This window comes from Oncorhynchus nerka, linkage group LG18, assembly GCF_034236695.1.
Source record: "Oncorhynchus nerka isolate Pitt River linkage group LG18, Oner_Uvic_2.0, whole genome shotgun sequence".
In the NCBI taxonomy this organism is placed as follows: Eukaryota; Metazoa; Chordata; class Actinopteri; order Salmoniformes; family Salmonidae; genus Oncorhynchus; species Oncorhynchus nerka.
The window spans coordinates 8340094-8355625 of NC_088413.1; the positions used below are offsets into that span (position 1 = coordinate 8340094).

Below are 15532 nucleotides of genomic sequence, written 5' to 3' on the forward strand. Positions count from 1 at the left end.
TCAGGGTCCCCTGATACAGGCCAGTTTCCCAGCTCTGTGGAGGTAGAGGAGGGGCTGAACAAACCCAGAGATGATTATGAGGGAGAAAGAGATGGAGAGAGCAAAGTAGAAGTCGTTGAAGTTCAGGTACCCTTGGAAAGACACAGTGACCATGATAGGAAGAACACTCACGACCACAGACACTAGAATTACCAGAATGATCCAGAAAGCCTTTCTCTTCATGTTGTTCATCCCTTCCCTCTCTCTCTCTCCTTCCCCGGCCCGGGACGTCTCAGAGCTCTGAGAACAGCCAGGCAGCAGAACAACTCAATGGAAAACACAACCAGATACTGAGCCAAGTAAAAGTAATAGAAGGTGGTTGAGAAAGACATGAACAACGCAGCAACACAGAACCCAAGAACCACCAGCCAGACAACACCACAACACCCCACCCTGTACCTCAGGGGTTTGTACTTCAGGAAGGTTACAGGGTGGACCACCGCCAGGTAGCGCTCCACACAGATACAGCACTGGAACAGAGGACGACTGACAGTAAGTAAACCCATAGAGAAAGCCCTGGCAGGCAGGAACAAGCCATTCAACAGATAGTAGTCCAGCAAAGCCAAGAGATTGAATAGACAGTAGATGATCTCAGACACGGTCAGATTGAGAGAGAAGAAGTCTGAAGCCATCGTCGCTACAGCTCCGGTCACTATCAGCCACAGGACGTAGACATTGGTGGGGAGACCCAGGATGAGGTTGAGTAGGTAGGCGATGGTGAAGAGATATTTGGTCTGGTCCATGTAGTTGTTTAGGTTGTCCAGGGTAGAGGAGGGAGAGGAGTCGTTCACCACAGAGGTGTTCATCTTCTCTTCAGTCCAATAGAACTAGAATGACAATTGAACTAGAATAGAACCCACGGAATGACAGAGATGTTCTGTGATCTTTTGGGAGTTCCAGGGTTCGTGTGATGACAGATAAAAATGGTAAGAAAGAATTAATGTCAGAGAATCCTTTGCATTGTGATTCAAAATGACATACGTCACAAATGTTACCTAACCAACCAGAGGGAAAGCCTTATTACATTACCTTCACATGTCACCTTTCATTTCCTATTTAGCTTTAAAATATAATATTTCAGTCAACAATATGAAGTTTATAGCATCTTTAAAAAGTAAACGCCAACTTTGACATCTTACATCTATCAATATATTTTTGCTGATGTTGATGTTACTTAGTCCAATTACAATTTAATCAAAACTTAAATCAAAAGTTACCATGGGGTCCTACCTGTCTCAGAGTAGTGCTCCGTCCCTCTCTTCCTCTGAGAGTTTACAGGTGTAGTGTCTGTCTCAGAGTAGTGCTCCGTCCCTCTCTTCCTCTGGGAGTTTACAGGTGTAGTGTCTGTCTCAGAGTAGTGCTCCGTCCCTCTCTTCCTCTGGGAGTTTACAGGTGTAGTGTCTGTCTCAGAGTAGTGCTCCGTCCCTCTCTTCCTCTGGGAGTTTACAGGTGTAGTGTCTGTCTCAGAGTAGTGCTCCGTCCCTCTCTTCCTCTGGGAGTTTACAGGTGTAGTGTCTGTCTCAGAGTAGTGCTCCGTCCCTCTCTTCCTCTGGGAGTTTACAGGTGTAGTGTCTGTCTCAGAGTAGTGCTCCGTCCCTCTCTTCCTCTGGGAGGTTACAGGTGTAGTGTCTGTCTCAGGAGCTGAAGAAGCCTGTCTCAGGACTCTGTAGAGGCTCACTTCGTGCTTCCCTACCTTACCTTTGTATATCACTCACACACACACACACACACACACAAACACACACACACACACACACACACACACACACACACACACACACACACACACACACACACACACACACACACACACACACACACACGCAAACACACACACACACACTCACACACTCACACACACACACACACACACACACACACACACACACACACGCAAAACACACCACACACACACACACACACACACACACACAACACACACACACACACACACACTCACACACACACACACACACACACACACACACACACACACACACACACACACACACACACACACACACACAGCATCTAACTCTGTCCATTAACATAACATCAGAGGGGAAGTCAACACAGCCAGGTAATGACCAGGAACCAGATTATTCTAAAATGTTCCTTGATTTCCATCCCTTGCCTTCAGGGACGGACGTTTTGTTTGCATCACCAATGACACCCTAATCCCTAAATAGTGAACTTCCTTTGACTATGACCCATGTAGGGAAGAGGGTGGCATTTGGAACGGACGATTGGTGACGGACGTCAAAAGGTCATCTCTGTCCAATCAAATGTGCCTCGGAGAGGCAGTAAACCACTCCATAAAGGTGTCCAACAGTATACCACTCTATAAAGGTGTCCTACAGTATAACACTCTGTAAAGGGGTTTACAGTATACCACTCTATAAAGGTGTTTACAGTATACCACTCTATAAAGGTGTTTACAGTATCCCACTCTATAAAGGTGTCCTACAGTATACCACTCTATAAAGGTGTCCTACAGTATAACACTCTGTAAAGGTGTCCTACAGTATACCACTCTATAAAGGTGTCCTACAGTATACCACTCTATAAAGGTGTCCTACAGTATACCACTCTATAAAGGTGTCCTACAGTATAACACTCTGTAAAGGTGTCCTACAGTATACCACTCTGTAAAGGTGTCCTACAGTATACCACTCTATGAAGGTGTTTACAGTATACCACTCTATAAAGGTGTTTATAGTATACCACTCTATAAAGGTGTCCTACAGTATACCACTCTATAAAGGTGTCATCCAGGATACCACTCTATAAAGGTGTTTACAGTATACCACTCTATAAAGGTGTCCTACAGTATACCACTCTATAAAGGTGTCCTTCAGTATACCACTCTATAAAGATTTTTACAGTATACCACTCTATAAAGGTGTTTACAGTATATACCACTCTATAAAGGTGTTTACAGTATACCACTCTATAAAGGTGTCCTCCAGTATACCACTCTATAAAGGTGTTTACAGTATACCACTCTATAAAGGTGTCCTTCAGTATACCACTCTATAAAGGTGTTTACAGTATACCACTCTATAAAGGTGTTTACAGTATACCACTCTATAAAGGTGTTTACAGTATACCACTCTATAAAGGTGTTTACAGTATACCACTCTATAAAGGTGTCCTACAGTATACCACTCTATAAAGGTGTCCTTCAGTATACCACTCTATAAAGGTGTCCTTCAGTATACCACTCTATAAAGGTGTCCTACAGTATATACCACTCTATAAAGGTGTTTACAGTATACCACTCTATAAAGGTGTCCTCCAGGATACCACTCTATAAAGGTGTTTACAGTATACCACTCTATAAAGGTGTCCTACAGTATACCACTCTATAAAGGTGTCCTACAGTATACCACTCTATAAAGGTGTTTACAGTATACCACTCTATAAAGTGTTTGTATACCACTCTATAAAGGTGTTTACAGTATACCACTCTATAAATGTGTTTACAGTATACCACTCTATAAAGGTGTCCTACAGTATACCACTCTATAAAGGTGTCCTTCAGTATACCACTCTATAAAGGTGTTTACAGTATACCACTCTATAAAGGTGTTTACAGTATACCACTCTATAAAGGTGTTTACAGTATACCACTCTATAAAGGTGTCCTACAGTATACCACTCTATAAAGGTGTCCTTCAGTATACCACTCTATAAAGGTGTCCTACAGTATACCACTCTATAAAGGTGTCCTTCAGCATACCACTCTATAAAGGTGTCCTTCAGTATACCACTCTATAAAGGTGTCCTACAGTATACCACTCTATAAAGGTGTTTACAGTATACCACTCTATAAAGGTGTCCTCCAGTATACCACTCTATAAAGGTGTTTACAGTATACCAATCTATAAAGGTGTCCTTCAGTATACCACTCTATAAAGGTGTCCTACAGTATACCACTCTATAAAGGTGTTTACAGTATACCACTCTATAAAGGTGTTTACAGTATACCACTCTATAAAGGTGTCCTACAGTATACCACTCTATAAAGGTGTCCTACAGTATACCACTCTATAAAGGTGTTTACAGTATACCACTCTATAAAGGTGTCCTACAGTATACCACTCTATAAAGGTGTTTACAGTATACCACTCTGTCGTGATGTTGGCCTCTTTGGGTATAGCAAGCCCATCCCCCTTTTTTTAAATTTGGTGGTGGTCTAACATAAATATAGGTTGTGTTTTCGATGTAAAACATTTTAAAAATGGGACATGATGGGTAGATTAACAAGATGTTTATCTTTCATTTGCCGTATTGGACATTTGCTGTATTAAACTTGGCACTCCGGTACCCCTTGCCATGTGGTAGTAGAGAGAACAGTCTATGACTGGGGTGGCTGGGGTCGTTGACAATTTTTAGGGCCTTCCTCTGACACCGCCTGGTGTAGAGGTCCTGGATGGCAGGCAGCTTTGCCCCAGTGATGTACTGGGCCGTACGCAATACCCTCTGAAGTGCCTTGCGGCAATTGCCGTACCAGGCAGTGATGCAACCGGTCAGGATGCTCTCGATGTTGCAGCTGTAGAACCTTTTGAGGATCTCAGGACCCATGCCAAATCTTTTTAATTTCCTGATGGGGAATTGGCTTGTCATGCCCTCTTCACGCCTTACTTGGTGTGTTTGGACCATTCTAGTTCGTTGTTGATGTTGACACCAAGGAACTTGAAGCTCTCAACCTTCTCCACTACATCCCCGTCGATGGGGGCGTGTGGGGGCGTGTGTGCTCGGTGCTCCTTTTCCTGTAGTCCACAATCGTCTCCTTAGTCTTGGTTATGTTGAGGGATAGGTTGTTATTCTGGCACCACCTGGCTAAGCTGTCTCGTCATTGTCGGTGATCAGGCCTGCCACTGTTGTGTCATCTGCAAACTTAATGATGGTGTTGGAGTCGTGCCTGGCCATGCAGTCGTGGGTGAACAGGGAGTACAGGAGGGGACTGAGCACGCACCCCTGGGGAGCTCCAGTGTTGAGGATCAGCGTAGCAGATGTGTTGCTACCTACCCTCACCACCTGGGGGCAGCCCGTCAGGAATTCCAGGATCAAGGTGCAGAGGGAGGTGTTTAGTCCCAGGTTCCTTAGCTTGGTGATGAGCTTTGAGGGTACTATGGTGTTGAACACTGAGCTGTAGTCAATTTTGTCCAGGTGGGGAAGGGCAGTGTGGAGTGCAATAGAGATTGCATAATCTGTGGATCTGTTTGGGTGGTATGCAAATTGGAGTGGGTCTCGGGTTTCTGGGATAATGTTGTTGATGTGAGCCATTACCAGCCTTTCAAAGCACTTCATGGCTACGGACGTGAGTGCTACGGGTCTGTAGTCATTTACGCAGGTTGCCTTTGTGTTCTTGGACACAGGGACTATGGTGGTCTGCTTGAAACATGTTGGTATTACAGACTCAATCAAGGACATGTTGAAAATGTCAGTGAAGACACCTGTCAGTTGGTCAGCACATGCCCGGAGCACACTTCCTGGTAATCTGTCTGGCCCCGCAGCCTTGTGTATGTTGACCTGTATAAAGGTCTTACTCACTTCGGCTACGGAGAGCGTGATCACACAGTCGTCCGGAACAGCTGATGCTCTCATGCATGCCTCATTGTTGCTTGCCTCGAAGCGAGCATAGAAGTGATATAGCTCGCCTGATAGGCTCGTGTCACTGGGCAGCTCGCGACTGTGCTTCCCTTTTTAGTCTGTAATAGTTTGCGAGACCTGCCAAATCCGACGAGCCGGAGCCAGTGTTGTATGATTTAATATTAGCCCTGTATTGACGTTGCCTTTTAAATGGTTCGTCGCAGGGCATAGCGGGATTTATTGTAAGCTTCTGGATTAGAGTCCCGCACATTAAAAGCAGCAGCTCTACCCTTTAACTCAGTGCGAATGTTGCCTGTAATCCATGGCTTCTGGTTGGGGTATGTACGGACAGTCACTGTGGGGACAACATCCTCGATGAACTTATTGATAAAGCCAGTGACTGATGTGGTGTATTCCTCAATGTCATCGGAAGAATCCCGGAACATGTTCCAGTCTGTGATAGCGCAACAGTCTTGTAGTTTAGCATCTGCTTCATCTGATCACTTTTTTATAGACCGAGTCATTGGTGCTTCATGCTTTACATTTTTCTTGTAAGCTGGAATCAGGAGGATAGAGTTGTGGTCGGATTTATCAAATGGAGGGCGAGGGAGAGATTTGTATGCGTCTCTGTGTGTGGAGTACAGGTTATCTAGAATTTTTTGCACATTTAATATGTCGATAGAGATTTGCTAGAACTGATTTAAGTTTCCCTGCATTAAAGTCTCCTGCCACCAGGAGTGCCGCCTCTGGGTAAGTGGTTTCCTGTTTGCTCATTTCCTTATACAGCTGACTGAGTACGGTCTCATTGCTAGCATCGGTTTGTGGTGGTAAATAAACAGCCATGAAAAGTATAGCTGAGAACTCTCTAGGCAAGTAGTGTGGCCTGCAATTATTCACAATATACTCTACTTCAGTTGAGCAAAAGTGTTACAACGTCTAGGATATGGCAAAACAGTCCGAAAAAATGTAAAAAATGTATATTACAACTAATTTAGCTTAATTTAATTTAAAAAATTAACAACTGTAGATTATATTGTTTAACGTTCTTGGTTCTATTTTTGAAGTGTCAAAGCTGGAAAGAGGAAAACAGTCAGGAAAAGCAGTCGGAAACAAAAATTACAATTAATTTAAAGTATTCTTAACATAACATTTAACAGTTGTAGATTATTCAAAAAATATGGTTTCTATTTCTCAAGTTTCAGACAGGCTAGATGGCAACATAGTCAAACATCAAACATCAAGTCAAGGGTCACATTTTTTTAATTATATATTTTTTTCAAAAACCTATCACCCCCTTAAAAAGTGCTTTCTGGACCGTGTTTCGATATTCTTTGAATTTTTTGGTCAATTATACATGTATAGGAACTGTATGAACATACTTATGTCATATTTCATTGCCATATTTTTTAAATTGTCCATAAGGCATATGTTTTGTCCATTTGCGATATGATTTCATAGGAAGTCAAAAGTTGAAGTCAAAAGTCAGTGGACCATTGCCAAATGCCATAAGAAGTGTCCAAATGCAATATGAAAGTATTGAAAGTGCCAAATCAGGATGTTATGTCCATTTGCCATGTACGATCATAGGAAGTTGGTTTCCAAACCCAAAAGTGAACCATGTCCAAATGGCATTTATACTGCCCAAATGATATATAGCACTATGTTAAGCCATGAATGAACCTATATGGTCTATTTGTCATGTATGATGAGGGAGAAGTGGTACTCTGTTGTTTTTTAACGATTTTTTGAATAGTGACCAAAATGACCAGGGGCACGGGTGGAGGGTGCTCCCTACCCAACGGTAGACCCCGTGTGCATTTTTTTTTTTTTTTTACCAGGCGCACGGCTGTCCATTTGCAATATGTTTCAATGGGTATTTACCATCACAAATTTGACATGCTCAAAAATACTACACAAATACAAAATTGACTGGCCCGGTGACCATTGGGATGGCCGGGCAGTGATAGTGGTTCCTCTCCATCGCTCGTTGTTTTGATTTCATCATGTTCATTTGGTGATGTTTTTTCAATGTTGATTCTTTTTGCAAATGTACTGATCATTTGCAATATGTTTCAATAGACATTTACCATCACTAATTTGACATGCTCAAAAATACTTCAGAAATGCAAAATTGTCTGGCAGTGGTTCCTCTCCATCGCTCGATGTTGACATGAGAGACGTGGGACTCTCGTTTTTTAACGATTTTTTGAACAACGTCCAAAATGACCAGGGGTGCCCCCTATTGGATGGACACGGGTGGGAGGTGATCCCATCCCAACCATAGACACTCGCTCCCACCTAAAGGCATTAAAAAACACTTAAAATATGCTCCTGGTAACCCATTCCAATAACCAGGTGCACGGCTGTCCATTTGTAATATGTTTCAATGTGCATTTACCATCACGAATTTGACATGCTCAAAAATCCTGCAGACATGCAAAATTCACTGGCCAGATGAACTCGGGATGTCCGGGCAGTGATTCTGGTTCCTTTCCATCACTCGTTGGTGTTGATTTCAGAATGTCAATTTGGTGATGGTACCTCACTGTTTAAACATATTGAAAATGGACAAAATTCAGCCAGCAAGTCACCGTCCGTCAGTCAACTAGATATCATTCTGACACCAAACTGATACAAACTGACACCAATCCCACTTTTTCCAACTCATTTAGAAGCCAACTATCACATACTTCAGAGCAGGCCCAAAATTCACAGCGCCTTCAGTTTAAACCATAATAAAAACATTAAACATGTAGTTACGTTCTAGCTGCAGGTCCAGCTCTGACATTACGTGTGAGGCGACCCCGAATACCAAGTTTCGGCTCAATAGGTCATTTGGAGCTCGAGCAGCGACCCAAATTTTCAGTGCGTTGCTACAAGGTTCTTGAATAAGCTTTCGGACAGAAACGTTAGGCTCCGTCTCTACGGGTCAAGGCGGTTTCAATGCACCTAGTCTTGTGACTCTGGGATTTTTCTAAATGTCGTCATTTTCGTGATGGTCAAAAATTTATTAAAATGGTCTCTTCATTGTAGACTACCTGTCTTGTTCCTCAGACAACCCTGGTCTCTTCAGTGGTCAGTGTAGACTACCTGTCTGGTTCCTCAGACAACCCTGGTCTCTTCAGTGGTCAGTGTAGACTATCTGTTGTGTTCCTCAGACAACTCTGGTCTCTCTTCAGTGGTCAGTGAAGACTACCTGTTGTGTTCCTCAGACAACTCTGGTCTCTTCAGTGGTCAGTGAAGACTACATGTTGTGTTCCTCAGACAACTCTGGTCTCTTCAGTGGTCAGTGAAGACTACCTGTTGTGTTCCTCAGACAACCCTGGTCTCTTCAGTGGGTCTAAAGCGCTGGCTCTGACCCAGCCTTCACACAGGTGTTTGTTTCCTCCCCCCCTATTCTGATGGACAACTCAACACACATCTAGGTCCTCCCCCAACCCATTATCTCATTGGATAGCATTGAGTTAGATGCGTTGTCAACCATAATTTTGTCTGGTTTGAATCTCCCCTACAGCTCGGCCCTGCTTTTGCACAGGCGTTTACTACTTAATGGAGAAATGTATTCAGCCAGAACCAGATATGCAAACGTAGGAGGCGAAGGCCAGATCCAAACCAAACATGGACACAACACATGTTCTGTAGCAATGTAACATTAGGTTAGTCTGTGGAGTGGGTGGGGCTTGGGGTAATGGGGGAAGCTGTGGGATTAACGCTGTTCATCATGTTCAATTCTGTAACTTTCAGAGTGTCAAAAATGGAAAACTACTCGCCTTACAACTCATAACAAGTCTCAGTACTCCCCCATAACTTGTTCTCATTGGATAGCATTGCGTGGGCATCATTCTGTCTAAAGCTCTGCCCCACCTCACGTCATGGACACATCTATTGGACCAGTGTGCTCCAAGGGGCCGAATCAGACTCAGGAAACGTATGTCCTTTTACGCCTTCTGTTTTTTATTTATTTATTTAACTCTCATACAATCAGATGAGTTGACTGAGAACACGTTCTAATTTACAGCAACAACCTGGTGAGGAGCTACAGAGGACAGGAGGGGGGTAAATAAGCCAATTGGAATCTGGGGACACCGGGGTGATGGTTTGAGGGCCATATTGGGAATTTAGCCAGGACACCGGGGTGATGGTTTGAGGGCCATATTGGGAATTAGGGACACCGGGGTGATGGTTTAGCCAGGACACCGGGTGATGGTTTGAGGGCCATATTGGGAATTTAGCCAGGACACCGGGGTGATGGTTTGAGGGCCATATTGGGAATTTAGCCAGGACACCGAGGTGATGGTTTGAGGGCCATATTGGGGATTTAGCCAGGACACCGGGGTGATGGTTTGAGGGCCATATTGGGGATGTAGCCAGGACACCGGGGTGATGGTTTGAGGGCAATATTGGGGATTTAGCCAGGACACCGGGGTGATGGTTTGAGGGCCATCTTTGGGATTTAGCCAGGACACCGGGGTGATGGTTTGAGGGCCATATTGGGAAATTAGCCAGGACACCGGGGTTAACACCACTACTCGTGTGCCAAGGGATCTTTAGTGACCACAGAGAGTCAGGACATCCCATCTGAAAGACGGACAAACACTGCCTAGTTTCAGAGTAAAACCAGCAGTGGGCTTTTGATTGAACAGATGCTCAGTTTATTCAGATTTACTCAGTGGTGTTTTATTTATCTATTTTTATTCCAGCCTATACAGTATAGAAGCCTGTCTCTGACTCCTTCCTTCATATACAGGCCTATACAGTATAGAAGCCTGTCTTTGACTCTTTCCTTCATATACAGGCCTATACAGTATAGAAGCCTGTCTCTGACTCTTTCCTTCATATACAGGCCTATACAGTATAGAATCCTGTCTTTGACTCTTTCCTTCATATACAGGCCTATACAGTATAGAAGCCTGTCTTTGACTCTTTCCTTCATATACAGGCCTGTATAGTATAGAAGCCTGTCTCTGACTCCTTCCTTCATATACAGGCCTATAGAGTATAGAAGCCTGTCTCTGACTCCTTCCTTCATATACAGGCCTATACAGCAGAGGTTCATGTCTAATAGGTCAACTGAGGACAAAGGGAATGGGGTTATGTTCACACTGCACAGTCATTCCTCTACTTTTGCATGTCAATGATCTGTGAAAAGAGGTTGAAGTTTCCCCTAGGTACAGATCTAGGATCAGCTGGTCCCTCCACCAATCCTAACCTCCACCATTGACGGGGACAAGACAAAACTGACCCATGATCATTATCTATTTACAACTTCACCCAACTCCAATAAGGAGCTGCATTTGTTTGCAGAATGATGGACACACAGGTGTTCAGCCTGGACATAGTTTAATATTCAGGAAGCAGAGTTCATCACTACAGATAGTAGTAAGAGCTACTTCCTGTCTGTAACAGCACCAGGAGCAGCACTCTATCCATCAAGGACAAGGTGGTAGTGATACATTTAACTAGACAACATTTTATTTACAAAAGTCAGAGAACGATCAACAAGAGTTTCCACAGTTCAGATTTGATTGGACCATTTATTAAAGTATGAAGAACAACAAGGGAACCATCAAATATAAACAACCATCTTTAACTGATTCAGGTTTACGTTTCTAACAGGAACAATAATCAGTAAAGTTCACTTCAAGGTTCAATCTGGGATTGGTACGTCCATTTTATGACGTTTGAATGAATGTTATTAAGGCATTTATTCAGCCATTGATTCTTGAAGAATATTACTTTTGATGACTGATGACTAGAGACATTTGTTTACGTTAATCATGTCACATGACTTAGATTTTAACCTATTTTAAAGCTTGTTCATCAAACTGTCCCCCTTTTTATGTCAGATGGCCAGATGTCGGGGCGATCTGTAGGGGGCGACATAAAGTCGTTGTGTTCTACTAAGGTCAGTATGACATCACAATAAACTACCACAGATTACAGTCATTGAGTTCTACTAAGGTCAGTATGACATCACAGTAATCTCCCACATATTACAGTCGTTGAGTTCTACTAAGGTCAGTATGACATCACAATAAACTACCACACATTACAGTCATTGAGTTCTACTAAGGTCAGTATGACATCACAGTAATCTCCCACATATTACAGTCGTTGTGTTCTACTAAGGTCAGTATGACATCACAATAAACTACCACATATTACAGTCATTGTATACAATAAAAATAGGTTGAAAAGAGAAACAAAGGAAACAGTCATTAATATTACTGTGTTTTTAACTTAATTTAACTTAATTAACAATATTATTTCTCAAGTGTCAGTAAGTATAGGAGATGGCAAAACAGTGAGAAAAACTACTACTAGTTTAGCATAATTTAATTTAACAATGAACAACTGTAGATTAGGTTTTTAACATTCTTGGTTCTATTTGTCAAGTGTTACAGCTGGAGAGAGGAAAACAGCCAGGAAAAACAGTCAGAAAATAATATTACAAATCATTTAAAGTATTTTTAACATAATATGTAACCGTTGTAGATTATTCAAAAAATATGGTTTCTATTTCTACAGTTTCCTACAGGCTAGGAGACGGCAACAAAGTCTGAACTAATATTTCAATCAATTTAACTTAACATTTATCAATTGTAGATGAAACACTTTTTAAAGTGATCATTTCTAATTTCCTGCAAAAACGTCTCGTACTTTTAAATTCCGAGACAAATGTTTTGTTGTGTCCTTTTTGTTGTTGTTTAAAACCCAGATTACTTCTTTAATTTCCACAACTTCTATTCTGCCCCTTTTCTATTCTCATTGGATCCGGGATTGTACAGATTGGATTGGTTTGGCTTAGTAATGAGGAAAAGATATATCTTGTCAGTGCCTTGCCAGTGGGCACAGAATGTTAGAATCAATGTTGTTTCTTCAACAAATAAAATCAACATGACGACATTAAATCAAACTGGAAAACTGATTGGAAGTCAACATAAAGAAGTCATCAAAGTTAAAGAATTTCGGGAATGTTGGTATTTTTGTCACCCAACTTTTAGTCCAAATCCAATTGCTCAAATTGTAAATCAAAATTAGACATTTAACTGATGTCAGTGCCCAGTGTGTCCTCAGCCTCAGGGTCCCCTGACACAAGGCAGTTTCCCAGACCTGTGGAGGAAGAGGAGGGGCTGAACAAACCCACTGACAACAGTGATAGAGTAACAAATGGACCATCCCCCCAATAGCTCCACTGATTCTATAAAATGATAACTGACTAGGAGAAGAACCAGTGGGAGGTACATGACAAGCATAGACACCATGATCATTGAAATGATCCTGAAGGCCCTCAGCTTCATGTTGTTCATCCCTTCCCCCCCTCTCTCTCCTTCCCCCGGACCAGGACGTTTCAGAGCCCAGAGAACAGCCAGGCAGCAGAACAACATCACAGAAATAGTAAGCAGGTTTAAAATCAAAGTAAATATCTTCCACCATGCAGATTGGTATTTACCAAGCAGCTTTGCAAAGCAGAACCCAAGCACCATCATCCAGACAACACCACAACACCCCACCCTGTATCTCAGGGGTTTGTACTTCAGGAAGGTTACAGGGTGGACCACCGCCAGGTAGCGCTCCACACAGATACAGCACTGGAACAGAGGACGACCAAAGAGGTTGAAACCGGTAAAGAATGTCCCAACGCTCCGTAAAACGTCATTCTCTAGGAGGAGACGATAAATAATAAACATCAGATTGGACAGGATGGAGAGGATCTCAGACACAGCCAGGTTGAGAGAGAAGAAGTCTGAAGCCATCGTCCCTACAGCTCCGGTCACTATCAGCCACAGGATGTAGACATTGGTGGGGAGACCCAGGATGAGGTTGATGGAGTCGGCAGCAGAGAACAGAACATACTGGACCGACTGGAAAGGAAGATTGTAACACTTCATAATAACATCAATTAGTAAGATATTTGTAAGACATTTACAAACAGTTTGCTTACTAATCATTATTCACACATTTCAATCCCTTATCAATGGTTTATTATTGGATGTTATAACTTTTTACCAGAAGGTGTTCAGAGAAGGAGGACAGGAGAGTAGAGTTGCTGTCTACAGAGGTGTTCATCTCTTCTCAGTCGTTGGGGTCTGTGAATGTACGAGACAAAACATTTCGATTTTGAAATAAGTGAATTTGTCCAAATACAATATGAAGAAAAATATTGTCTCTTGAGAGTACACTACCTGTCACGTTCCTCAGACAAACCTGGTCTCTTCAGTGTTCAGTGTAGACTACCTGTTGTGTTCCTCAGACAACCCTGGTCTCTTCAGTGGTCAGTGTAGACTACCTGTCACGTTCCTCAGACAACCCTGGTCTCTTCAGTGGTCAGTATAGACTACCTGTTGTGTTCCTCAGACAACCCTGGTCTCTTCAGTGGGTCTAAAGCTCTGCCTCTGACCCAGCCTTCACACAGGTGTGTGTTTCCTCCCCAGCTTTTCCGACGAATCTAGGTCCTCCCCAAACCCATTATCTCATTGGATAGCATTGAGTTGGCTGTGTTGTTAACCATAATTTTGTCTGGTTTGTGATGGTGCGTCTAAAGCTCGGCCCTGCCTTGGTGTGTGTTACTTAATGGAGAAATGTATTCAGCCAGAACCAGATATGCAAACGTAGAAGCCGAAGGCCAGATCCAAACCAAACATGGACACAACACATGTTCTGTAGCAAGGTAACATTAGGTTAGTCTGTGGAGTGGAATATGATTGGGTGTGACGGGGAAGAGGAGTGATAAACGCTGTTCATCATTTTCAATTGGTTGACAGATCTGTAGTTGTGTTTGGTTTGAAACCGTGCTGGACAACGCAAAGTAAATCTAAACCCCACCCCCTCAACACTTGCCCTCATTGGACAGTTTTTACGCATCATTTAGTCTGGTTTGAATGTGCTCTAAAGCTCGGCCCTCCCTTCACACAGGTGTGTGTTACGTCATGGAGAAACCTATTGGGTCAGTTTGCTCCAAGGGGCCCATCAGACTCAGGAAATGTCTTTTTTACACCTTTTGATTATAGACCTTCTCAGTACTTGTTATTCAGACGTACCATATACAGTTGAGTAACAAGGTTTGAGGGTATGTCTACCTTTCACACACTGAATAAATGTCAATACAATCTCAGAAAACTCACCCACTGGGTGGAATAGCAATTTGATCAGGGAGATCAACTTCAATTTGTTTTTCTAAAGCAATCCCTTTGAATACTGTTTACCTTTCATGAGAAATTGATCGGCACAACATTAGAATGTAGCCAATGGAGAATGAGTTCAGTGAAAGAAAGACATCAAAACGTATATATCTCCGTTTCTGTCACAATCGTCTAATGAATTAACGGACCAAGGCGCAGCAGCGTATGTAGAGTTCCACATTTTTATTAAATGAAACTCCTAAAAAACAATAAAGAGCAACGAAACGTGACGTTCTATTGAGCTCACAGGCATCAACACAAAAACAAGATCCCACAACAAACGGGTGGGAAAAAGCTGACTAAATATGATCCCCAATCAGAGGCAACGATAGACAGCTGCCTCTGATTGGGAACCATACCAAGCCAACCTAGAAATAAAGAATGCCCACCCTAGTCACACCCCAACCTAACCAAAATAGAGAATAAAGGATCTCTAAGGTCAGGAAATGACCATTTCAGAACCCATGCATAGTTAAAACAATGGAAAATGTTGCCCTAAGAGTTGTGCAAAGTTAGTAGAATCTTATTAAACATTTTCTAAACTGTATTGGATCTTCCATTGGCAGCAACACCAGTTTGAAGTCAACAGTGAAGAGGCGACTCTGGGATGCTGGCTTTCTAGAGTTCCTCTGTCCAGTCTCAACGTCAACAGTGAAGGGGCGACTTCGGGATGCTGGTCTTCTAGAGTTCCTCTGTCCATTCTCAACGTCAAC

At 42.7% G+C, this 15532-nt stretch overlaps 1 protein-coding gene and 1 pseudogene across 1 annotated transcript; both read right to left on the reverse strand.

Annotated features, from left to right (window-relative positions):
• On the reverse strand, nt 1-845 carry LOC135561985 (G-protein coupled receptor 4-like; annotated as a pseudogene).
• Nucleotides 846-12716: 11871 nt separating this feature from the next.
• LOC135561986 (C-C chemokine receptor type 8-like) lies at nt 12717-13707 on the reverse strand. Its single transcript, XM_065004519.1, has 2 exons — nt 13648-13707; nt 12717-13502 (listed from the first exon to the last, which is right to left on the reverse strand). The coding sequence occupies exons 1-2, from the start codon at nt 13705-13707 to the stop codon at nt 12717-12719; spliced, it is 846 nt and encodes a 281-aa protein (XP_064860591.1).
• Between the last annotated feature and the right edge of the window lie 1825 nt (nt 13708-15532).

Bases quoted from the DNA above. Each gene is read 5' to 3' on its own strand.
- LOC135561986 (XM_065004519.1), bottom strand. From the start codon at position 13,707: ATGAACACCTCTGTAGACAGCAACTCTACTCTCCTGTCCTCCTTCTCT. The intron at 13,503-13,647 runs GTAAAAAGTTAT...CTTCCTTTCCAG, and splicing joins CCTTCTCTGAACACCTTCTG to TCGGTCCAGTATGTTCTGTT.